Source organism: Thalassophryne amazonica, chromosome 10, assembly GCF_902500255.1.
Source record: "Thalassophryne amazonica chromosome 10, fThaAma1.1, whole genome shotgun sequence".
In the NCBI taxonomy this organism is placed as follows: domain Eukaryota; kingdom Metazoa; phylum Chordata; class Actinopteri; order Batrachoidiformes; family Batrachoididae; genus Thalassophryne; species Thalassophryne amazonica.
The window spans coordinates 59,273,543-59,299,232 of NC_047112.1; the positions used below are offsets into that span (position 1 = coordinate 59,273,543).

The window sequence follows — 25,690 nt, forward strand, 5'->3', positions numbered from 1 at the left end:
CCCCCCTCGTCGGATTTTCATTGTCAGGAAAATGTCTGAACGATTGGAACAGCGCTGCATCAAACTTTTTCAGAAACTGTGAGAGACAGCCAGGTGGAAACCATTCGGAAAATTCAGATGGCTTTCGGTGAAAATTCTATGGGCGTCACAAGGATTAAGGAGCATTACAACCGGATTAAAGACGGCCCACAGCGGCGGAGGGCACGCCACGCTCCGAGCGGCCATCAACACAGCCTTCCAAAGTGAAGGCTGTCTTGATCCGGGACATCGTGTGACCCACAGAAATTGCGGAAGAGGTGGCCATAGCCATTTTTAAGCACATTCCACAGTTAAAGGAGATTTTGTAATGAAAGATGTGCGGCAGAATTCGCACATCGGGATGAAGCCGCAATGGCGGAGAACAAAAGCAAGTCCATGTTGGAAGTCTCACGGGACATGTCTTCCACCATTCAGAAGATTCAGACGGCTTTCGGTGGCTTTTTAGTCGAGTGAGTATCCGAGAAATTGTGGAGAGCTGGGCATGTCAACATGTCCCGTGAGACTTCCAACATGGACTTGCTTTTGTTCTCCGCCATTGCGGCTTCGTCCCGACGCGCAAATTCCGCCGCACGTCTTTCATTACAAAACCTTCATTACAAAAATTTGATGCAGCGCTGCTCCAATCGTTCAGATATTTTCCTGACAATGAAAATCCGACGAGGGGGGTGGACCAATGCTCACTCAAAGCCTGCCCACAGGCGAATGACGCAACTGGCAGGCGTGAAAAAACTCACGCATGCGCACAAAGGTTCAAGCTTGGCTGATGCAAGCGCACATGATTCAAATCCATATAGTTTTTGCAAAAAATAAAAAGGTCTGTTACTTTTCTAACAGACCTCGTATATGTATGTAGCGGGATGAAGGTCCCGGTCCTGATTGAAAAGACGTTCCTGCTAGCTTGGCTAACGGGGAATTCCCCTTTGGCTGACCTGGTAGAGGAATGGTCTATAGTGCGAGCTGTCCAGGTTCTATCCCATCGCCGTCCCAGCCACAAAGGTCCTGCAGTCACATATATATCCATCCATCCATCCATCCATCCATTTTCTTTCGCTTTATCCAGAGTCGGGTCGCGGGGGCAGCAGCTGGCACCAGAACACCTCTCCAGTGAGGCATCCAGGGGGCATCCGAAAAAGATGCCTGAGCCACCTCAGCTGGCTCCTTTCGACATAGAGGATCAGAGGCTCGACTCCGAGCTCCTCCCAAGTGAACGAGCTCCTCACCCTATCTCTAAGGGATCGCCCAGCCACCCTGCGGAGGAAACTCATCTCGGCCGCTTGTACTCACGATCTCATTCTTTCGGTCATGAGCCAAATCTCATGACCATAGGTGAGGATCGGAACGTAGATCGATCAGTAAATCGAGAGCTTTGATATATATATATATATTCAGTGTTTTGAATAGCATATATATATATATGCTATTCAAAACACTATAGCATATATATACGAGGTCTATTAGAAAAGAAACCGACAGTTTTATTTTTTTTTTAAACTATATGGATTTGAATCACATGTGATTACATCAGCCAAGCTTGAACCCTCGTGCACATGCGTGAGTTTTGTGAGCACGCCTTGTGGAAGGAGTGGTCCAGCCCCCTCGTCGGATTTTCATTGTCTGAGAAATTGCTGAGAGACTGTCGCTGTGCTTGATCAAACTTTTTTCAAGAACTGTGAGGCACATCCGAGTGGAGACCATTCGAGAAATTCAGCTGGTTTTCGGTGTAAATTTTAATGGCTGATGAGAGATTTTGGATTGTTTCTATCGCTGTAAAGACTTCCCACGGAGCGGGACGTCGCGCAGCGCTCCGAGGCGACGTTGTCATCCTGTTTCAAGCTGAAAACCTCCAAATTTAAGCCTCTGTTGACCCAGGACGTCATGAGAGAACAGAGAACTTTCAGAAGAGGTCGAAATCAGCAGTTTATCCAGACATTCCACTGTTAAAGGAGATTTTTTTAATGAAAGACGTGCAGACGGATTGGCGCGTCGGCTCGCAGCCGGCGTGGCGCGCCCGCCACAGGAAAAACACCTCCATGTTGATAACCATTTGTAAAATCCAGGCGGCTTTTGGTGGCTTTCAGTTGAGTGAGTATCTGAGAAATTGTTTAACAGCTGGGCATGTTCCAACTTGTCCTTAAGGCTTCCAACGGAGGTGTTTTTCCTGTGGCCTGTCACCGACAGGCGTGAAAAAACTCTTGCATGCCCACGAGGGTTCAAGCTTGGCTGATGTAATCACACGTGATTCAAATCCATATGGTTTTTAAAAAAAAAAATAAGGTCAGATACTTTTCTCACAGACCTCGTATATATATATATATATATATATATATATATATATATATATATATGTGTGTGTGTGTGTGTGTGTGTGTGTGTATCCTGTTAGTCAGGAGGATATAACTTAGAAGTATATTGTGTGTGTGTGTGTGTGTATCCTGTTAGTCAGGAGGATATAACTTAGAAGTATATTGTGTGTGTGTGTGTGTGTGTGTGTGTGTGTGTGTGTGTGTGTGTGTGGTGTGTGTGTGTGTGTGTGTGTGTGTGTGTGTGTGTGTGTGTGTGTATCCTGTTAGTCAGGAGGATATAACTTAGAAGTGTATATATATATATATATATATATATATATATATATATATATATATATATATACTCTAGGCAACATGTCTGCGGAAAGCGTTTACATTCTGTGGCCAAAAGACTGCGCCTATTGACGTGTGAGCGTGCAGGTGTTGTGATTGTATTTTGCCCTCGTTTAGTCTTGCAGGATCATCCACTTTTTCCCACCCTACTGTACTGTGTGTTTTTGTTTACATACACGTTGGGCTAAAAAGTTACAAAATAATCATAATTGTCTTAATTTGAATAGGGCTGTTTGTTAAATTCTATAAAAGGACAAATGTATCAAGTTGTATCAATTGTTATTATTTCTTGTTTCATTTTATGTTTACTTTGAGCTTTTACCAATTCACAGTTGAAAAGAAGACATTTATTCAGAAATAATACCATCGTAACATTTTTGCACAAATGTTTTTAGACACCACCTCCTTCAACATTATAAAAGTGACAGAATGTTTTCATTCATTATCATTCCTTTTATACGTTAAATAATTGACAGTTTTACCATAAAATGTGAAAAAAAAACTGCCCAAACTAATAAAGGATGATCTGCTCTTATCTTATCTGTCAGTTTACCACAGACACAAAGTACTGTCTTCACATGTTTTGTTTTGTCCAACAGAAAAAGTAAATCCCCACAGTAGACAAGCTGAAAACAAATTCTGGCATTTTTCTCTCTAAAAATGTCAGACCAATTAATCAATAATTGACAATAACTGATTCCCTTCTGTCAGAGCCATTTGATGTGTGGAGACAGGTGGAATGTTCCAGACATCAAATCAGCTGGAACTACTGAGTCAGAAAATATGGATGTAGTGCTTCTGTGCATTAGATAATCATTTGTGTTACAGCTATACAGCCTTTGGTTTTTTTTTTAAGATTTAAGTCATAAAAATAATTTTCTTTGGGACCACTATGATTTTATTTATTAGCCTTAATTTCAATAAGGGAATCATAATATGATACTGCCAACGTTCAAAATTTGCATTGTCTAGAAAAAAAAAATAGTCCCTCTGAAAGGGAAAGTTCAAACATTTGATCTTGAACTGTCACAGATCACGTGGGGGCTTCTGACTTGCACGAGGGATGCTGAATACGTTTTCCTAATAAAATAGTTTATAAATCAAAACGTGATTGTAGTTCATTCACTGTTTCAGCACCACAAGGGGTGAAAACACCTGGAGTGTTTCGGAATGGAGGCAGGGCAAAGGCTGAAACAAAAGAAAAACAACACAGTGAACGAGAATAACCTGTCAAACAAATCTCAGGGCTAAAAACACTACATTGTGGTCTTTTCAACGTGCAACCCTATTGGTCCAATTCCTTAACTGCGTGTTGAATACGGAAGTAAATGTTTCCTCTGATGTCGATAGGATGATCGGAGATCTGTTGATATTCGGGTAATTTTCATTGATGAGTGACATAATTTCACATCTAGATTCTTACTTTGATTTACCGAGTTGTTGTCTGTGTGTGCTGCTGATTATTGTGATGTATATGGATTGCGGAGTGTCGTGCTGAATGTTAAGCTAGCTCCGTGCTAGCTAAAGTTGTTTGCGGTTTGTTTTGTTTGTTAAAACTGTTGGTTTTGTTTGAACAAAGCGGTTTGTTGTGTTAACTAAAGTAGTGTTTGACCATAGTTTAACGTGTCTAAGATGTGATCTTTGTGTGTGCTTGTTTTGCAGGACTTTACTGATGAATGCAGGAGCTGTACTGAACTTCAAGCTGTGAGTTGTTCATTTTGATTTTATGGAGGGAATTGGCACATGGCAGCCAAGTGGTGCATTACTGCCACATACACAAACAGAGGCGGACACACACTCTAACTCCCCTATGACAATGAAGATCCTCCATCCACCACAGTAGACACCACATCGCAACTCAAACCTGCAACACTCAAGTATTTTTGTGCCACCCTGACAGTGATTTTAAAACTTTCTGTTCTACTGTTTGCCTCTGTAGAGCAGTTCGGCACTTTGGCCATAAACAATATGAAATCAGACTTGGCTCTGTCACATCTGCAACAATCCTGCTTAACATTGCCCTACAGAGACACAGGTGGTGGGGGCACTGCTCGCCACCTTCTTTACAGCCTCTGCATACGTAATGCTCAATTCATTCTTTGCAGCTTGGACTTTTTCTGCCCCGTTACTGGTTGCACCGTCTGTAAACCACAACATGAGCACCTCCACAGATGCACCTTTATCACATTTCACATATTTCTGGTGCTCCACATGCTGTCCACACCTCTGCTTGCTTCTGCACACTGCCACCAAAGCGTTGGCAATTATTGCAATGGAGCTGGGGCATAAACTGCGCAGGAGAGCTGTCGCAGACATGTTGTCAGCCCAGTGTTCATTCATTCTCATCCCCAGACATTTTGCAGACACCACTTGTTCACACAGTTTTCCTCACAGCTAATCTGTGCTCATCCCAACAGCAACACCAGATATCACTCCCCGGAGCAGAGGCCTCCTGCATAATTCCTCCAAGACACTTTCCTTCCCAAGATCTTACTTGCTAACAGCATTCTGTCTGCCTTGTCACTGTCAGTGCCTAGAAGCAGCAACTCGCCACTCTGCAAGATTTTATCCTGTTCAAATTCACCATACTTGTTCACGACAAAAGCTAAATTTTTCAGACAACGCTCTCCAAAGGATGAGCCATCCACAGCCCAGATAGACAGAGACAGCATTAATTTTTGTGCAGTTTCGTGGTCAACACTCGGTAACTGAGAAAAAACAATTTTGAAATGTTTGTTATTGTATATGAAATACATTTACACTTGTTACCACCTTCAGCTTGGCCCAGTTAATTTAAAAAAACAGCTTTTAATCAGTCAACGATTCGTTTTGAAGTTAATTCCGAGCGGACTCTCAGCAGAAGAGCCGCGCAGCATTTGAAGCACGGAACAGAGGCCGATTCTCGTTTCTTGACTGCAACAAGAGTCCCAATTATTGACTTTAATCCACACAAAAGTGACTCATAATATTTTAATGGTTTTCAGAGGGGTTAAGAAGCAGACTTACTGCTTTTGAAGAGCAGCGAATCAAAGAGCCACGAGCCATTGAATTGAAGCATTGCTTTGATTCACGCTTCAAATTGGAGTCGCGCTGCAGAAACGGTTGATTCAAAATGGCCAGTTGTGTAGTCCACATTGTGGATTGCCCTGATAAAATCACAAGTTTAACAGAAATTAGCTGGAAAAAAATAATCAAATGTGCTCAGAAATGGAGTAAATTAGATGGAAAAGAGCAAGAAGTTGCCTTTGATGTTGTAAACAGGTAAGATTGTTGTTTTAAATTATGTGCATTCTTCCTCTTTGTTGCATTAGGTTAGGAAGAGAAATATGTAAAAAAGCTAACGAATACCCAAGATCCCTTGTTTAACCGAAAATGGGGGCAGTTATTTTAAGTTAATCTTGTCCGACAGTCGAAACCATAGGAAATTCATGTAGTTTTTTAATCTAATTACAGACAAGCAAGTTTTTGGCTTTTTCTCACTGAAATTTTGAAAGTTTTGCAATGTTGATATCAAACAATAAATTTCTGAATGTAAAGAAGTGTTTTTTTTTAATAATCAGCCTTTTTTTTAACGCTTTACGCCAATAAATCACTGGCTTTCATCTGGTTGAGGCATATGCCTGTGTCTTGGTAGGCCCATCCCTGTCTTAGCAGACAGTTATTGATATGTTAATCTTAGATACAGATCTTTTCTAAAAAAGTGTCATTTTGTGGATGAAGAAAGGAACAGTGCAGAAAGCTGGGACTACAAGCTTGTGCTAGGGCACGGGGACAAGTGTCATTCATTGCAGTTCATTGATGGCTCACTGGTCGTCAAGCCCAATTGAACAACTATCATGTGACCATGAGGAAGCTGACACTCGTCTGCTGTTGCATACAGCATATGCTGCAAAAACTACTGATGTAGTAGTTATTCAGTCTCCAGACACGGATGTTCTGGTTCTCGCTGTTTCAAAGGCCCATGAAATTGATGCTGAGATTCTCTTTGAGACTGGCAGGGGAGACCAGCGCAGGACATTATATGTATCTGCAGTAAACCACCATCTTGGAGAACAGAAAGCAAAAGCACTCCTTGGCTTACATAATTTCACTGGGTGCGACTCCGTCAGTGCATTTCATGGCATTGATAAGAAAAAAACAGTGAATATGCTGCTTGGAGAAGGTGGGGAGAAGTTTGTGGAAGTTTTTGGCAAACTTGGTGAAACATTTCATGTACCTGATAACTTCATGCCTGTCATCGAACAGTTTGTGTCATCACTGTACAAAATAGGAGGACTCAAGGTACACGAAACTAGGGCCACCTTGTACAAGACTGGGAAAAAGCTGGAGGATTCCATCCAACCCAATCAGGACTGTCTGAAGCTACATCTTGCCAGGGCAGATTATCAAACAGCAGTACATAGACGCTGCTTGGAACAGTTTCAAGGCATTCCTTCTCCTGATTGTCATGGATGGATTGTTAAGGATGGAAAGATAGAAATCCATTGGATGACGCTTACATGTGCCCCTAAAGCTGTGCTAGAACTAAATCACTGCAGCTGCAAGAAGAACCACTATGCAAGAAAGTTGTTCTTGCATCAAACTGAAATTAAAATGTACCGATCTGTGTGGCTGTGTAGACTGTGAGAATACCTTAATTTTAAGTTATCTCCCTCCCACCAGATTTGATAAGGAAGGAGATAGTGAGAGTGAGCATGAGGAAGATGATGACTGATATTCCTCTGCTGAAATTGATCTCTTATTCAGGCCTAGCTTGAAACTAAACCATGGTTCTGGTTCGTATAGACATTTTTGCCCCAAAAAAGCAGTTATAACCTTTAAATGAACTGTGGTTTTGACATTGTTTAACATGCAGTATGTGGTATTGATGGGTGTTTTCTTGATATGACATGACATACTACTATGTCATTGATTGCTAGCAGCCTTGAAAATTACGTTGTAAAGCCTAAAAATTCAGGAAAAAAACAGACTATATTTTGATTCCACTAGAACATTAAGACTGAGTTTAGAATGTTTGGTTATGATCTCAGTTGGTGTTTCATTATGACATGACGTAGTACTACGTCATGGCTGCCTCCTATCCTCAGAGCGATTATATTTTTTGAAAAGTTTAATATCATATTCCTATATGTCAGTAATACATTTATGGGGTCAAAAACCAGCCTTTACAAATCTACCTGTACATTGAACTCTGATCTTAAAACACTGGTGGCCATCTTGAATTTTTGTCAAATTTCTCAAAAACTGGTGAAACTGAGATATGGTAACAACTTGAAATTTGTAGTTTATGTTATCCCAAATGACAAAAAGTTGTAAAAGTGTTGACCACGAAAATTAATTTCTGGCTTCTTTTCTGGGGATTGTCTCTCTGTCTAAGACCAAAACTTTCCATACCACACCAGCCACACCACAAGACAAATCAGAACATCATCAGAACTGACAGGCAAATGTGCAGCACCGCCAAATTTCCCTTTAGTTCCCTTCATCGACTCATCATCATCGCTAGAACTACCACCAAACATTTCACAGTCCAAGTTCAAACCACCACTTGCTGCCATCATTCCTCACTCCTGCTCCTGATTTTATTTTTTTTTGGCAAAGTAGGAGGTTGACTGTAGATATTTTACAGCAAAAGGAAGGAGTCCCAAGGATTTGGAGATGAATCCAGAGCACCAACAACAGGTACAACATACTCTATGAAGCAGCAACAGAAAAAAAAAAAAAAAAGCATTTTAATTATTTATTTTTTAATGAAATAATCATCTTTTATTATTTTAAGGTGACAACATTCGAGAGTTCCTGCTCAGCCTACGATACTTTCGGATTTTTATCGCACTGTGGAACATTTTTATCATGTTCTGCATGATCCTGTGAGTAAGACTTCCTGTTAAATGTGCATGATTTGAGTCTTGCAAAATGTTGGATTAGTTTATCTCAAAATAAGACTTTAATTTCCATTAAAATGTCTTAACTCTGTTGAACGGGGGAAAATTGGCTAAAACCTGGAGATTACCCTGCTAACTGGAGAGTCATAGCTTTGATTGTCAAATAAACAAGAAAATGCAGGTGAGGAAGGAGGACGACCAGCACCTGTCTCATGCTGATTGTCACCACTAAGGTGACTGTTGAGTGTATAGGTGCCTTGACACTTGTACAAATTTGATCCGTGCACTGGTACACAGTCTGCCATGCCAGAGTTAACTTGCTGTAAACTGTGTGTGGCTTTGTATAAGTGCGCAAAGAAAACTTTGAAATGTTCAAAATCTTTGGCACACATTATGTGAACTTCATGTGAACATTGCACAAACAATTCAAAAACACTGAGTGTGAGTGCGAGTCAGTGCGTCAGCTCACTGCACCACAGCGCAGCTCATCTGAACATAAGCATAATTTTACAGATACTCATAAGAAGGAATGATAATGTAACTGTTGTACTAAGTCATTACAATATAAATATTACAAATGATTACCTTTTAGACCTACCTTTTAAATTTTCATTGTTACGCAGATGATACCCAGCTTTATCTATCCATGAAGCCAGAGGATACGCACCAATTAGCTAAACTGCAGGATTGTCTTACAGACATAAAGACATGGATGACCTCTAATTTCCTGCTTTTAAACTCAGATAAAACTGAAGTTATTGTACTTGGCCCCACAAATCTTAGAAGCATGGTGTCTAACCAGATCGTTACTCTGGATGGCATTTCCCTGATCTCTAGTAATACTGTGAGAAATCTTGGAGTTATTTTTGATCAGGATATGTCATTCAAGCGCATATTAAACAAATATGTAGGACTGCCTTTTTGCATTTACGCAATATCTCTAAAATCAGAAAGGTCTTGTCTCAGAGTGATGCTGAAAAACTAATTCATGCATTTGTTTCCTCTAGGCTGGACTATTGTAATTCATTATTATCAGGTTGTCCTAAAAGTTCCCTAAAAAAGCCTTCAGTTGGTTCAGAATGCTGCAGCTAGAGTACTGACGGGGACTAGCAGGAGAGAGCATATCTCACCCGTGTTGGCCTCCCTTCATTGGCTTCCTGTTAATGCTAGAATAGAATTTAAAATTCTTCTTCTTACTTATAAGGTTTTGAATAATCAGGTCCCATCTTATCTTAGGGACCTCATAGTACCATATTACCCCATTAGAGCGCTTCGCTCTCAGACTGCGGGCTTACTTGTAGTTCCTAGGGTTTGTAAGAGTAGAATGGGAGGCAGAGCCTTCAGCTTTCAGGCTCCTCTCCTGTGGAACCAGCTCCCAATTCAGATCAGGGAGACAGATACCCTCTCTACTTTTAAGATTAGGCTTAAAACTTTCCTTTTCGCTAAGGCTTATAGTTAGGGCTGGATCGGGTGACCCTGGACCATCCCTTGGTTATGTTGCTTTAGACGTAGACTGTGTTTCATAATTATTGTATGGCCTTGCCTTGCAATGTGGAGCGCCTTGGGGCAACTGTTTGTTGTGATTTGGCGCTATACAAGAAAAAAGTTGATTGATTGATTGATAGACAATGAGAGAGAGAGAGAGAGAGAGAGAGTGATAGAGAATGATAATGATAGATATTGGACAAGGCGTAGGCCGGTCCAATATAACTTTTCTGAATCCAATATTTCTCTATGTTGGATGACTCTCTCTCTCTCTCTCTCTCTCTCTCAGAGCGAAGAGATGCATCATAGTTGTTTGAGTGAGGAAACATGACGTTTTGCTTTCAGACCACCAAACTTTGCTCAAATGCAGCATATTTGTTTGTAAACTGGGACAATCCTTTTGCTCAGTGCAGAACTCTGTGGAAATGTGATGTCATCTGTCCATTAGTACCCAACTAAATGGGAGTCTGGTGAATTTGCCAACAGACAAAATATTTAAATTCGTAACTAATCCTTTTCCTCTGTCAAGCGCTGCCTTTAGTCACACTGTGATGGATTGAGGAACCGTATGAGTAATGGATTTGAAATTTTGACATCTGTTTATGCCCATTTTTGTCCTGTAAAAATCCTCTTTTTCATTTCTTAAATGTCTTTCTAGCCAGCCGATGTCCAGCGAGTCCTAATGGGGCATAGAGTTTCCTAGATGGTTGCACTCTTGTTTACCATTTTGTCCTGTATTTGTTCATTAGCTTGCCAGTGGACGTCCGGTAGACATTAGTTTTATCCATGCGTTATTGGTTTGTCTTTTGTTCACATCCGGAAGCACTGCGCACCTACATTCTGTGGTTGTCCACTGATTCCTTCACGGCCCCAAATCCTTAAGAGAATGAAGGGTTTTTTGTTTTTTTTTCACCTGACAAATTATTTCATTCCACTACTGATCAGTTTACTCAATACATCACAGTGTATAATACACATGCGATATTGCTGTACAGAGCGTTGACCTTCAGCTTTGGAAAAGTGTGATGGAAAATACATCCCTTTGTTTTCACCCAGGGTCACTATGGCAAATCTGAGGTGGACCTGCATGCTGATTTGGCACACGTTTTACACCTGATGACCTTCCTGATGCATCTCCGTATTGGAGAATGGGCAGGGATGGGTTTGAACTGGGAACCTTCCACACTGGAAACAAGTGCACATAACTGCTTGGCCATCACCATACTGGGGACGACAAAGATTTTTTGCCAGATGACATGGATATCTGTATTTAGAAAGAATGAATTTGTAGAACAATGCACCTACATAGAAAACAACATAAGTGAAAATTTATTTTATTTATTTATTTTGTTTTTTTTTTTACCATGCAAGGCACTAATAAAGTACCCGTATTGGTCAACACCATTCTCTCTCTGTCCAAAATAATTTGGTACACTTGATGTTAACTTTCTTTTTTGCAACCATAATGAAAGGTGGGGGGGTTGCATCATGGGGTCGATTCCATTGTTTTCCCCAAAAAGCACATCTTAACAGAAGGCAATTGAATAATTAGATTCAGAACACTTTGGCTAATAATGTGAATAACACCAGTGAAACAGGGATTATCCCTACATTCACAAATAAAGTAACACTTAACATGCACAAGGTCAAAACGTACACTTGGAATGACAGGGGAGACGCAACTAATTTGTTATAGCTCCATGCAGTTTTAATTTCTAATCGGTTGACAGACGTGAAGTGTGGCACTGTACCAAAACACTGTTAACCCTCCTGCCATGTTCCCCCCCCCCCCCCCCCCCCCCCCCTTAGTGTTCCTGGTCAAATTTGACCAGTCTGTTTTAACTGCTCTTAAATTAACACCAAAACCATTAATCGCAACCAAGTTTTTGTTTAGCAAACAAAAAATAGGTATTAAAAATTATTCCAAAATGAACATCTCGGCCACTTGTATTCGCGAGTACAAGCGGCCGAGATGAGTTTCCTCCGCAGGGTGGCTGGGCGCTCCCTTAGAGATAGGGTGAGGAGCTCGGAGTCGAGCCGCTGCTCCTCCGTTGAAAGGAGTCAGTTGAGGTGGCTCGGGCATCTTTTCCAGATGCCCCCTGGACGCCTCACTGGAGAGGTGTTCCGGGCACGTCCCATTGGGAGGAGGCCCCAGGGAAGACCCAGGACACGCTGGAGGGACTACATCTCTCGGCTGGCTTGGGAACGCCTTGGGAGGAGCTGGGGGAGGTGTGTGTGGATCGGGAGGTCTGGGCGGCTTTGCTTGAGCTGCTGGCCCCGCGAACCGACTCCGGATAAAGCGGAAGAAAATGGATGGATGAACATGAAATGGAAAACCAGAGACCAAACTCCTCCACATGGAGGCGTGCGTGCGTGCGTGAATTCATGCGCATGAGTGGCATTTAACACTCAGGTCAGAGTGGGCCTTGCAAAAACATGGACTCTGGTAAAAGTGTTGGAAGCTGGGCTTGAGATCTTCATGATGTTTTCCCACTCTCGCTCTACTTCCTCTGTCCTGCATGGGACCATCTGTTGGCTGGTCAGTCTACTCAAAGTCTGGATCAAAATTGGTGTCATCTTCCACTTCCAAGACATCCTCCTCAGTCTCTGGTTCAACTTCAGTTCCCTCTTTGTCTTGTTCTAAAATCTAGTCCAGAGCCTCTCTAACAGAAAACCGCCTGGTCAGTTGCCTGCTCATTGTGCTCAGAGCAAAAGGAGTGAAAGGCAAACATCAAGCTATATTTTGGTGAACTGTGTGAAGATATGATACATTGATTGATCTGGAAGGTGTGATTCACATGGGGGAGTGAGTAGGCACAAAAGCACCCACCCATGTTTAGTCTGTGTGAAGATATGATACTTTGTCTCATCAGGAAGGTGGTTCATGTGGGAGGATCAGCACATAAGTGCAGGAAAGAGATGTGTACCCACAAAAGACATTGTTCAGTCTGAAACGTGTGTGTGGTGTGTTGTGTATGGGGATGTTTTCTTATCTCATGGATGAATATAATCTGGGTACCCATTCATTTCCTATGGCGGTCACTTTTGACTGGGAACACCACAGGTGTAACAAAGTTGACAAACCTCTCAAAACTCAAAAGTCGTGATCATCAGTTTTATATGTTCAAGTGCACAGTGTGGAGGATATGACGGCTTGAGGCAGTCAGATGTAAAACACAATACTTATTAGTGTTTTAAATTGTAAATCAGTCAGATTAGACCCGAACACGACAGGAAGGTTATGGTAAATGGACTGCATTTATATAGCGCTTTTCCATCTGCATCAAATGCTCAAAGCGCTGTACAGTTATGCCTCACATTCCAGCTGAGTTTCATGTTTTTTTTTTTTTTCGTACACCCGTGACGAAATTAGTCAAATTTTCGTGACAGGGTTTTTTTTAACTCACTATTACTAACCCTAGTCCTACCCCCAACCCTAGCCTTAACCATAACCTAATTCTACTCCTTCACCCAACCCTAACCATAACCACCCCCGATCCCCCGCTTCACTTTTAATTTCGTACAGCCATCACGGAATTAATTAGAATGAATTTGTGCTGCTGTGACGAAAATGAAGCACTTTTTGGCACAATATCACGAACCAATAGATTAATGTATATTTTGTGCTGCTGAATCACGACTTGCTGTGAGACCGGGTTGCACATTTACACAAACACACACACACACCGATCTCAGGGTGCTGCCATGCAAGGCGCACACTGCACACCGGGAGTAACTAGGGGATTAGGGACCTTGCCCAAGGGCCCTTAGTGATTTTCCAATCAGGCTGGGGTTTGAACCGAGGATCCACTGGTCTTAAGCTCAATGCTTAACCACTAGACAATCACCTCCCCTGTACATTAATGCGCTCCAGGATCAGTCCATATCAGATCGCCACAAAAAATTGCATTTTTAAACCTCACCCCCTCCAATTTATATGAGATTTGGTGTATAGGTAATTATTGACCAGAAAAGCCAGAATTTCAAAGTTCATCTTTCTCAGACCAACAGTTTTAGAGATATCACAATTTCAACTTTTCACTTTTTTGAGAAAAGGGTGTGGCGCCAACTTTCAGACTGCTGTAACTCGGCAACAACCGGTCTGATTTTGAAAAACAATGCATTTCTGTAAAGGGGAGACCACAAGGAATGTAAATCTGGCATCTGTTTGTGCATTTGGGTATTTTTGAGTTGGGTGACCTTTTGACCTATATTTTGACTTTGAAATTGACACTGGGACACACCCAACCTCTTTGACACCATTATGAAAGATGTAGCTCTGTGTGTCAACTACAACATATAAAAAAAATTGGAGGGGTTTTCTTAAGAAACAATAAACTTGAAACCTATGGAAGAAATAATTTTGCAAGCTGACTTTGCTGACAGCTTTTTGTTTGTCATTTGTAGCCTACTACTGAGACGATGGCACCCTGGAGCGCATGAACATCTATGTTATAAGTGACTACAGGGACCACACAATAGTGACTGTATATGCCTTTCTGAATGTTGTTGTCTCCTACCTAAAGACACAACTCCCCAACATGAACAAAATTCACTGTTTCAGTGAGGGGTGTGGTGGACAATACAAGAACAAATGCAACTTCATCAACCTATGCCACCATCAGGAGGATTTCAGTTTGGAAGCTGAGTGGAATTTCTTTGCCACATCACATGGAAAGAGTGCATGTGACGTTATTGGTGGAACAGTGAAAAGGATTGTCACTAAGAGAAGTTTACAGTGTTTGTCCGATGGTCATATTCTTAATCTCTTGCCATGTTCGACCACTGTGTGAAGAATATCACAGCCATGCACTTCTTTCATGTACCAGTAGATGAGGTGACTAAATGTGAAAATGAACTCAAGCCTAGATTTAAACTTGCTAAGACCAAAGGAACATTGCAGTTCTATTGTTTTGGCCCAGAGATGCAGGCCTATAAACTCAGTGAGCAAGTGAACCCTCCACATTTGGTGGTAGTTCAAGAACCCTTGTGAAGTGAACATGAAGTCAGTGCTGATATGCCTCTAGTCATGAGACCTCAGAACTTTCTTTGCTGCAGCTACGTTGATGCTCTATGGATTGGTTTGGTGGAGGAGGTCTCAGAAGAGTTTGGTGACTACAAGATTCAGTTTATGCATCCTAAGGGACCGGCTAAAATCTTCCACTGGCTATCCAGAGATGATCGTTGTTGCATTCCTGAATCTGATGTACAGTGTGTGATAAGTGCTCCATTCTTGAAATCTTCTTTAACCAGAAACTGCAGTATTTCTTATGATAACCTGGCCAGAACCTCTAGCCACTGTTTGAGCTGGCCTGTTGAAGGAAGGAGTAAAAATCAGACCCAGTGATCATAAGACTGAGACAGTTGTGAAATTTTCATTAACTTTTGTTAAATAGTGATTGACAGTATATCTTGGAATATATCAGCCTGAAGGACTTTGTATATAAATGTATGGAAGTATACAAAAAGGACACTGAATTTATGAAGGATTGGGTATGTCATCTTCTGCATGGTTTTGCATGAAAATGAAAAAGAAAACTCCTCCATTTTTTTATATGTTGTAGTTGACACATAGGGCTATATTTTTCATAATGGTAGAAACCTTGATGCGTTTCTGCTTTATTTTTGATATCTGACTTCCTTAGCCCTCTTTTTGAAAAATGAAATGGTGTGGACTTGTTTCTTGTCTAACAGGTTGAATACTTTTGTTCTTCACAGATTATTTGGATCATGATGAACATTTCTGATGACTGGGCTCCCATCAGGATTGCAGCTTTTTGAGATTGATCCTGTAAACTTCCTGTTGATATGTGTTTCTTCTTTTGGCCTTTTTTTTTTTTTTTAAGTCTGAGTTGTTTTATATCCATTACCACCCACCTCAACACCACTTCCTTCAGCTGTCATGGTTATTTACACCATGAGTTGCTATATTTAATGTGTGTTACATGTTGGTCAACTGACTCAGAAATTATTTGACGATACTGCCCATTTTAAGATGTGACACCTCAGTCTTTAATAGAGTGGTGTTTGCTGAGGTTGTTTCCCTTCCCAACAAAGTGTTAATTTTTGCATTAAATAAATAGTGGGAGTTTAAAGTGGTAACTAGTACACTAAATGTTCATCTGTGGTTTATCAGTTTATGGTTCCACTGTGAGTGAACACCTCGCACACTGCTGCAAAGGTTAAACTTGCAGAACTTTGGAGCTGCAAAGGAGAAACCCCCAGCTGTTTTCAAGCTTTATGATGGCTCATGAAGGCCTTTTACACCCTTGATGAACAATTTGAATGAGTCATAATGACCACTGTAACCTTGTGACCTATAAATTTGTGATAATTACTTTTAAGTTGCTTCATTACTTGTCATGCACTTATGCTGGTCTCCCATTGGCAGTTTCTGGCCTCATTTGACTTGCAGAGTCCAAAAAATGATCAAATTGGGCCCGATTGTCCACGACAGCAGTCTAAAATTGTGTATTATAGTGAATCCACTAGGTTAGTGCCGATGACCAGTGACTGTGAATGCGGCCCCGTGACACAAGATCTTCTAGGTATGCTCACAATGGCACGGTTATAACATGATGTGGTTATAATATGATGTTACCACAAGGCTAAAATGTATATGTTAACACCTGAAAACTCTTCTGCTAAAGAGTGTGGTTATGTGTTAAATTTCAAGAGGGGATTTAAAGAGGTCAGCCAACAGTGAGTCTGGCCACTGTGCTCCGCTACCCAGGTCTGGTCATTTTCACCTGGCTGCAAAGAAATCACCAACACTCACTTAATAAATGACATGATCTGTGCTATAATTTAAGTTTAGTTTACATTGTAGCCTGGCATCAAAATAATGAAGCTGCCCAATCCACATTCAAGTGGAAATTGTTTATTTCAAGAGTCACTGATGAAATTGTAATGAAGCAATCTGAAATAACGGCATCTTTTAAAAAAATAAAATAGATGCATGGTGTTGGTGTGGTGCAACCAATACGCCACAGCCTATGCACTAACCTCCACTGTGTATCTCACAGAGCCAATATGCATTTCACCGAGCTATACCACACACATTATTGCACACCACTGTGCATGATCCTGCCCACTTGGGCCAGCTCCAAAACAGCGAATCTCCTTTGTATTTTAATTTTGGCCATTAATTGTAACCTGGCATCAAAATGACCAGGCAGCTAATTCCACATTTAGGTAGGAACTATTTATTTGGAGAGATGCACTAACAAGATTAAAAACCAAATCTGTAAAATTAAAGACCCGGCCCCCGATGTGCACAAAATCATTCATTTTCTGTACCCACTTATTCCACTTAGGGGTCAGGGAGGGCTGGAGCTTATTGCAGTCATTGGGCGAACAGTCTGGTACACCCTGGACCAAGCGCCAGTCTGTCACAGGGCCAACACATTTAGACAGGCATTCATACCTACAATCAATTTAAAGTTTCCAGTTCACCTAACCATGAAACCAGAGCACCCGGAGGGAACCCACGCTAACACAGGAAGAACGGGGTCGGAAGCAGCTTGCTTTTTTTAATTTGCAAAAAAAAAAAAAAAAAAAAAAATGTTGTCATTATGGGTTATTGTGAGTAGAATTTTAAGGGAATAAAGCTGTAATGTGGAAAAGTCAAGTGTTGTGAATACTTTCCAGATGCACTGTATGCTGTAAGTAAATATGTTTAACAAAATAGTCAGTATTCTTAATGTTCAATAAAGGCAATTTCCTTATCAAATGGCAGTTCTCATGATGTGATTTTGTGAAAATTCTAGCCTCCAGTTTTTGCTCCTGCTGAATGTGGAAAAGAAAATAATTTGTGAATACTGATTTTTCCTTTAGTAGTATTACTGATTATCATATAAAATAATGATTTATGTTTGTATAGTATATAAATAGCATTTTTTTAATATATGTGAGACTTCACATTTAAACACATTGTTTATATATTACTTTTATCATGTTTGTGTTTTTCTACTTTGATATATAGAAATCATATTTATGAAACTAAAAAGAGTTATTTAAAAAGAAATACTTGCCAACATATAACATATTCCCATACGTTTATAATTATATTTGATGGTTCTCTCTCATATATATACTCGTATATGTATATAGCTTTACTGAGTTTAATTTGCTTTGAAGAGGGATGTGTGCACATTGGTAAAGACATAAACTCATAAAGCTGAAAATCTGAGTTCAGACTTTTAACCTCCAAAACCTTTTTTCCTCTCAAGTAGCACTAATGATCTTCTATAACATTAAAATCAAACATAACTAAATTATTTGTAAAAAAAAAAAATGACACAATTGTCTATATGATATAGTATGACAATATATTAAATAAACATTCACATTTCAAATGAATATTTACATAATTGTTAACGTTTACAGTTTCCATTTTTTTTTGTAAATTCTGAATGCTTTCATCCTCGGATGACTGAAGTGCTCATACGTCATAGTTCTGTGAGCGCAAAGACGAGACGGCCTGAGGATCAGAGCCACTGAGAGGCGTTCCAGCTGTAAGAAAAAACAAAAATTCAAATGGTGAAGGCGGCATCTGAAAGAGACGGAGAGAGAAACCAGGAAAGCATCGTTAGTTTAAACTCACTCTGAGAAAAGTTGTTTAGCTTTAACTCTGAGAAAAGTTGGTGTTTATATAGCTTTAACTCACTCTGAGAAAAGTTGTCCTCCGGTCAGTAAGTGTCCACAGCTCATCACCGTTTCTCCAGCGGATTCTTCCGAGTCCAGACTCCGGTTCTGACCCGGGGATGTTGACTTCGTGGGTAATAAGAGAGCGCCTCCTGCGGGCCATCGACAGCCACAGCAACGTAAGTGATCGTTGTCTTCGATAAACAGGTGCACGGCAGCTCTTGGGCAGCCTCAGCAAAAAAAAAAAGAAAAAAAAAAAAGTAAAATTAGGCTGAAACCGTTGCGATAAAAAAAAAAACCTTGAAATTAATCATTTGAGGAACAGAGACAGGATGTGTTTTTAAATGACTCGCATGGGAAGATCTAGCTACGGGGGGGGGGGGGTGAGGTTCCAGAGGCGTACCTGGCCAACATCCCCCCCCCACACACACAGGCAGAAAAATTTGAAACATTGTAGCCTTTTCCCTACATGCATTAAGACAATATGGTAAACTAACTACTGAAGCAGAGAAAAACTAGGTCTTCATCCTTTGACACACTGATGAAGACCTAGTCGAAACGCATCTGTGCTCCTGATCCTGTCGTGAGTCATTAAAACCTTTATTAAGAAGGACACTTGAGTGTTGCTGGCTATATTTTTACATAAACTAACTACTGACTCTCTAGTCATCATTTTTACCTCCGCCAAGGAGGTTATGTTTTCGATTGCATCCGTTTGTTGGTTGGTTTGTTAGCAGGATTACTCAAAGAAAATCCTCAACAGATTTCAATGAAATTTTTACCAGGGGTGTATCTTGGCCTAATGCAGAAGTCATTAAATTTTGGTAATGATCCGGAACACGATCTGGATACAGTAAAAAATTTTACAGATTCTTTATCATTGCAGGATGGGGCCAATTTCAACATTTTTGCATCTCTTCATGAAGCCGAAGGTTGAACAAAAACTAACTTATGACACAACAATAATTTAGCATTTGTTTCTCCTCACTGAATAAACTTATTAGAAAATGAAAAAACTTGTGTCGTTCATGCAGTTTCTCTTTATAAATACATTTTCTGAAGATCTAAGGGATCAAGGTCACAGATACAAGCAACGGAAATGAGGCTTCTCCATCGAATATCTGGGCTTGCACTCGGAGGCTTGTGGTGGTTGGGACATCTGGTGAGGATGCCCCCTGGTCGTCTCCCTAAGGAGGTCTACCAGTTATGTCCAATTGGAAGGAGGCCGCAGGAAAACCCAGGACATGCTGGAGGGATTACATGTCCCAGCTGGCTTGGGAAGGTCAAGTGATTCCCCTGGAGGGAATGGAGGACTTGTCCAGGGATAGGGACGTGTGGAAAGAGCTGCTTAAGCCACCTTGATACTTGCATGATTTTTGCCTCTGCACTGTCGTGCAATTCATTGTGCCAATGTGTCCCATAGACGGTACGCTTGAAAAGCCACCTTGACACTTGCGTGAATTTGATCCCCGCACTGGCATGCAATCTTGCATGCCAGTGCTTTGCAAGTGTTTGCAAACAGGTTGCACAATGTTCACGACTGGTTCACGCAAGTGGCACAAAATTTATGCGTGCCAGAAATTTTGAACATTTCAAAGTTTTCTTTGCACACTGGCATGCAGCCTCACACAGTTTACCACCAGTTTACTCACTGGCAATGCAAGATTGTGTGACAGTGCAGGGATCAAATTTGTGCAAGTGTCAAGGTGGTTTTAGTCTGCAGCCACCACGACCCGGACCTAGATAAGCGTCAGAAAATGAATAAATGAATGCAAGTGAGAGGCAGGAATTTACCAAAGTTGGAAGCCATTTAAATATTTGTTTAAAAAAAATAGTTGCTTGTTCTGCTGAACTGTCACTTCATCACTTGAAAATGTAGTAACTCAATCTAAGATGAAGTTTTAGATTTGTGCTTGAAGACATACAGAAGTAGAGAGTTACTGCGTTTGGATGGAGGGTGAATCCAACGCTATTTCAAAGTCAGCAGCCTTATTGACACATTCTACAAAATGTACCGTATATAATGTACTCTGCATAATATTTATCCTGATTGCATTTTATGTTTTTTTTGGGGGGGGGGGGGCAGTTCAGGTTTTCACATTGTGCTTCATCTGTGTATTTGTTTTTGATTTGCTTTGGTTTTCTGTTAAAAGTATTTTTGATTTCCTGACTGTCTAGCATTGGCCCCGCATAGCTGTTTAAAAAAAAAGGGGGGGGGGGGGGGGGGGGCATTTTTATGAAAAGCCACATAAAATTTGCAAACAATCATGTAGCATTTAAGGTCTCAATCTCAGCTTGACTTGATCCAGTATGAGTGGGTTTGGATTGAATGCATAGGTTCATATATGACTTTTTCATTTCACACTTCTGACTTCCTGAAAAATAAAACACAGTATTTGCATGTCATCTCCATTTCTCATTTTCAGCTCAAAACCAGCATTTCTTGTTTTGCAGATGCGCATTTGAAACTCCATGCAAATAATTCTTGGCCTTCTAATAGTGCCTCGCTCTATTTTTGTGTAGAGTTGATGCATAGATAGTGCACAAAACTCGGAAAAACAATTTGCATCTTTTACCAACACTGTTTTTTTTTTTCTTCACACGAAAAAGACTGTAATGTTTTAGGATTGTGATGCAGAAAAATGTTTTTTTTTTTTTTCTGCAGATCTGCAACATGGCTGTAGTTGCTGAAATGATCTCTGTTTTAGAGGGATATCCTATGACCACAAAGATACTGGAAGTAAGAACCTATCTGCTCAAATTGTATGACTGATGGATGGATCTTGCACATGAGGCTGATAGTCACACTCACTGTTTGCCAAACCAAACCCCCTCCCCAAATCTCCTTACAGGAAACACGTCTTGGCAAGATCATCAATGATATCCGGAAGAAATACAAACAAGAGGATGTGGGAAAGAGGGCCAAGATGCTCGTACAAAAGTGGCAGAATCTAATCCAGCCACAGAAGACCGCAGTATTGCTCGAGGGCCACACCGTCTCATCACAGCCTTCCAGTGCTGGCACACATCCCTGCATGTCCACTCCAGCAGCCAGTCCACCAGCAGGAAGAACTGCTCCACAGTCCAAGAATACCCATGACTTCAACTGCTCCTCTGAAGTGAACATACTGAGCAAGAAACGTAAAGCCGATGGGAACAATGAGCTGCCCACTCCGCTCAGGATATCAAAAAAGACAGAAAATACTAAAGCACTGAATTCCAAGTGGCAGCAGAAAGTAGCATCAGCTCAAACATCCTCAAGAGGGCACCAACAGACCAGAATCTCACATGCCTCCTCACACAGTCCTAATACTACATGTCATAAAGTTGTTGTCACACAATGTGGACCTCCAGCAGGTAGACCTGTTTTTGTGGAAAGATCTGGTTTGGGCTGTTCTCTCCCGCTTGAAAAGGTTGATGCTCAGAATTTACAGTCTGTCTTCTCAAATGCCAAAGACTTGGATTCTCAAAGCAGTTCATTATCCAGGAGTCTTACTACACCTATTCAGAACTCAAATAACTCCTCTCGCACTGACGAGGTCATTTGTGAAGATGGCGGTCCTGTGGAGAGAACAGAGGAAAAGAAACTACAGAAATGCAAGCATAATGACCGTGTGTTAAATTTAGACAGACAGACTGCAGAGGATAGAATATCAGGCAAATTAAAAGAAAGGACACCAACATCTGAACAAGTAAGATGGGAGTGCAAACCCTCCATTGACATGTGTCAGAGAGAGGAGATCCAACTCTGTGAGTCAGCAAAGCCTTCCTGCTCACCACACCTGAACCAAAGTGCCCATTTTCCCCTCAGTACCTACCAGCGGACACCATGGACACACCTGAACAGGAGCAAAAGTCTCCAGCCATACCCTAGCAGAACACAGGAAAGCACCATGCCAAATATAATGGGTGTCCAGACTCCTTTTGCACAGACTTTCATGGAACTGCACTTGAAGGAGGAGGAAGCCCCCAAGTGTAAAATCTTAAAGAAAACTCATGAGGTGGCTTCAGACCTTCCAGCCATGGACTTACCAGGGACAACCAGAGAGGTCAACAGAGATGACCTCAACAGATTACACACAACTCGCTGGTCTGGAGTTAATGGTTGCTATGACTTCATGGGGAATTGGTTTGACTGGACACAGTCCATGTCATTAGATGTACATGGTGATGACAGCAGCCTGCACATACTACCTTATGTTTCACTGTACTAAATGGTAGTAAGTTCAGGTCTAGATAGGTGACAACAGTTCACAATCTGCTGCTATGAATGGTTTAAGGCTAAATTCATTTTTCAGTATCTTGCCATGGTTAAATCAAGACTAAAGCAAAATGATGGAACTCCTCGGTTAATCATAGATTATATGTTTGCTCTGTGTATTTTCTTATGTGAACCAATAAATAAGTTCCTGCTGTATAGGATCTGTGCTCAGACTTTGATTGCTTATTCCCATCCAGCATACTCAGAGTAATAGGAAATGACTTTCCATTCATGGAGATCAGCCAATGCAAGCGCGAGCATGTGCAATTATCATACTTTCTGGAGTGGGTTACAGACTATTGAAAGGATGAAAAGTTTTCATCATCAGAAATGGCACAGTTTTAGTTGTGTTGTAGTTTTCGCAGATGTGTTGTTAAGACTAATCCCCATAATTTGTCACTGACAATGACTATTTACAACTATTATTTATTTAATAGAATGGAAATTTGAAATTATGGTTAAAATAGCTTGGATCACTTGAATTCACACACACACACACTCATCTTCAACTGCTTAGTCCAACTAAGGGTCGCGGGGGGCTGGAGCCTATCCCAGCAGTCTCACACACACACACACACACACACACATATATATATATATATATATATATATATATATAGCTCTGTGACTTGATAACATCTGTAGACGAATGGGAAAGTGCATAAAATTTAATAAGATCTAATTGAATATTTGTGATATGTAGATGAAAGAGCTTTCTTTGTAATTTCTCTAATGTGCAGGTCAAAGGTCAGTGTGGGATCAAAGATCACCCCAAAAATTTTTGCTTTATTACTATATGATGAATGACATGTATCTCCAGTGTTAATGTTAACTGATTAAACTCGTGTCTGCCTTACAGGACCAATGACCATCATCTCAATCTTTTCCAAATTTAAAAGTAAGAAATTACAAGATATTCAGTTTTTCACTGATTCCAGACAGTCTTCTAAAAATCTCTGAGAGAGATTATTTGCAGTAATTGGCATGTAAGAGCTCATCAGCATAACAGCAAAAAAGGAATTCCAAAACTTTGCAGAATTTGTCCAAGAGATGCTATGTAAAAACAGCATAACAGAGGGTCAAATGCAGAACCCTGTGGTACCCCATATTTTACAAGCATTTCAACATAATGTTATACAGAGACACACTGAGATCAGTTGAATAAATATGTCAACCTTGATAGAACCTGACCAATAATACCAAAACCATTTTGAAGCCTATCTAACAGTATATGATGATATTGAACGCTTCAGCCAGTGTGCTCTGTGAAAGCCTGATCCTGTCAGATCTCAGATGCTAAACAGTGTGGGGCCTAAGTTAGTACTTGGATGACAGACCTCTTCAGAGTACTCCTTGTGTCCTTGTCCTTGTGTTCCAGGACAAACTGAACAGGATGCCAGTGGACCCCTGCCTGGTCACTTGGATCTCCAGCTACCTCACTGACAGGCCACAGTATGTCAGGCTGAGGGACACCACATCTGACACTGTGATCAGCAGCACCAGAGCACCCCAGGGCACTGTAATGGCCTCTCTTCTCTTCACCCTGTACACCTCTGACTTCTGCTACAACTCTGAGCTGTGTCACATCCAGAAGTTCACAGATAGCACAGCCATCGTTGGATGCATCAGGGATGACAGAGGGGAGGAATACAGGAACACCTCAAAGACAAAGGAGCTGGTCAATGACTTTGGGAAGTCTAGGCCAAGTCCACGCACATCCAAGGAGGACACATCCAGGCTGGACAAACTGGTCAGGCGGGCTGGCTCTGTGGTTGGCATCAAGCTGCACTCTCTGTAGATGGTGGCAGAGAAGAGAACACTGGACAAATTGCTGGACATTATGGATGATGCCAGTCACCCTCTGCACACAGTCATCAACAACCAGAAGACCCTCTTCAGCCACAGACTGTTCCTTCCCAAGTGCAGAACCAACAGACTGAAAAGCTCCTTTGTCCCTCAGACCATCAGACTGTACAACTCCTCACTCAGGGGAGGAGGAGTAACAGGAAGACAGGGGTAGTCTTCAGCCTCATTTCCACCGAGCGGTCCAGGTTGGTACAGCATAGTATGGTACGTTTCAGAACAGCTAAGTCTGGCTTGGCTTGTGTTTCCACCACCAGCAGTAGTCATAGAGAGCAGGTAAGCTGTCACACAGCCCTGCCTCCTCTACATGGAGTCTACAAAGTGTAATATAAAGTTTCACTCTTTTTTGTCTTGATGGATCATTAATGGGATTTATTTTCATTGCAACCAGAATGCTGAAGAAACGAAGACTCTCTGTGGTGAATAATAAAAGTAAGTCCCTTTGGCTGCTCCTTTGTTTGCACCTGGGGCCGCCACAGCAAATCCAAGGTGGATCTGCATGTTGAATTGGCACAAGTTTTTCTTGACGCAACTCCACTATGACAAGCCACTTCCAGTGTTTGGAAACAAAGCAGCAAAATAATTAAAAGGCAACGGAATAATAATGAAACTCCGCAGCGAAAGTTCTGCATGCACTAAAACCTCTACGGCGTGTCTGCGTGTGTCTGCGTGCTCCTAAATTCGTACTGAGGCAGTACATACGAAGTACGGATCTCCAAATTTAGCCCACGTTTTTGCAAGTAGACTGCACGCACGTGCAATTACGGCGGGTTGTAACCACGGCTTAACTATAAGCTTTAGCAAAAAGTAAAGTTTTAAGCTTAATCTTAAAAGTAGAGAGGGTGTCTGTCTCCCTAATCCGAATTGGGAGCTGT

The 25,690-nt window shown here is 41.2% G+C and overlaps 2 protein-coding genes across 2 annotated transcripts; both read left to right on the plus strand.

Moving 5' to 3' along the window:
• The first annotated feature begins 3,973 nt into the window (after positions 1-3,973).
• Positions 3,974-16,341, plus strand: smim7 (small integral membrane protein 7). Its single transcript, XM_034180058.1, has 5 exons — positions 3,974-4,052; positions 4,338-4,379; positions 8,305-8,357; positions 8,455-8,545; positions 15,764-16,341. The coding sequence occupies exons 1-5, from the start codon at positions 4,027-4,029 to the stop codon at positions 15,777-15,779; spliced, it is 228 nt and encodes a 75-aa protein (XP_034035949.1). The 5' UTR covers positions 3,974-4,026; the 3' UTR covers positions 15,780-16,341.
• Positions 16,342-18,680: 2,339 nt separating this feature from the next.
• On the plus strand, positions 18,681-22,905 carry LOC117518114 (mediator of RNA polymerase II transcription subunit 26-like). Its single transcript, XM_034179177.1, has 3 exons — positions 18,681-18,870; positions 21,357-21,431; positions 21,544-22,905. Exons 1-3 carry the CDS (start codon positions 18,811-18,813, stop codon positions 22,903-22,905), a joined length of 1,497 nt encoding a protein of 498 aa, XP_034035068.1. The 5' UTR covers positions 18,681-18,810.
• The last annotated feature ends 2,785 nt before the right edge of the window (positions 22,906-25,690 follow it).

Excerpts from the sequence above, each read along its gene's own strand:
- LOC117518114 (XM_034179177.1), top strand. The coding sequence starts at position 18,811 with ATGTTGACTTCGTGGGTAATAAGAGAGCGCCTCCTGCGGGCCATCGAC. Across the intron at positions 18,871-21,356 it reads CCATCGACAGCCACAGCAAC|ATCTGCAACATGGCTGTAGT; the intron begins GTAAGTGATCGT and ends TTTTTTCTGCAG. Across the intron at positions 21,432-21,543 it reads TGACCACAAAGATACTGGAA|GAAACACGTCTTGGCAAGAT; the intron begins GTAAGAACCTAT and ends ATCTCCTTACAG.
- smim7 (XM_034180058.1), top strand. The coding sequence starts at position 4,027 with ATGATCGGAGATCTGTTGATATTCGG. Across the intron at positions 4,053-4,337 it reads GGAGATCTGTTGATATTCGG|GACTTTACTGATGAATGCAG; the intron begins GTAATTTTCATT and ends CTTGTTTTGCAG. Across the intron at positions 4,380-8,304 it reads GCTGTACTGAACTTCAAGCT|CAAAAGGAAGGAGTCCCAAG; the intron begins GTGAGTTGTTCA and ends GATATTTTACAG.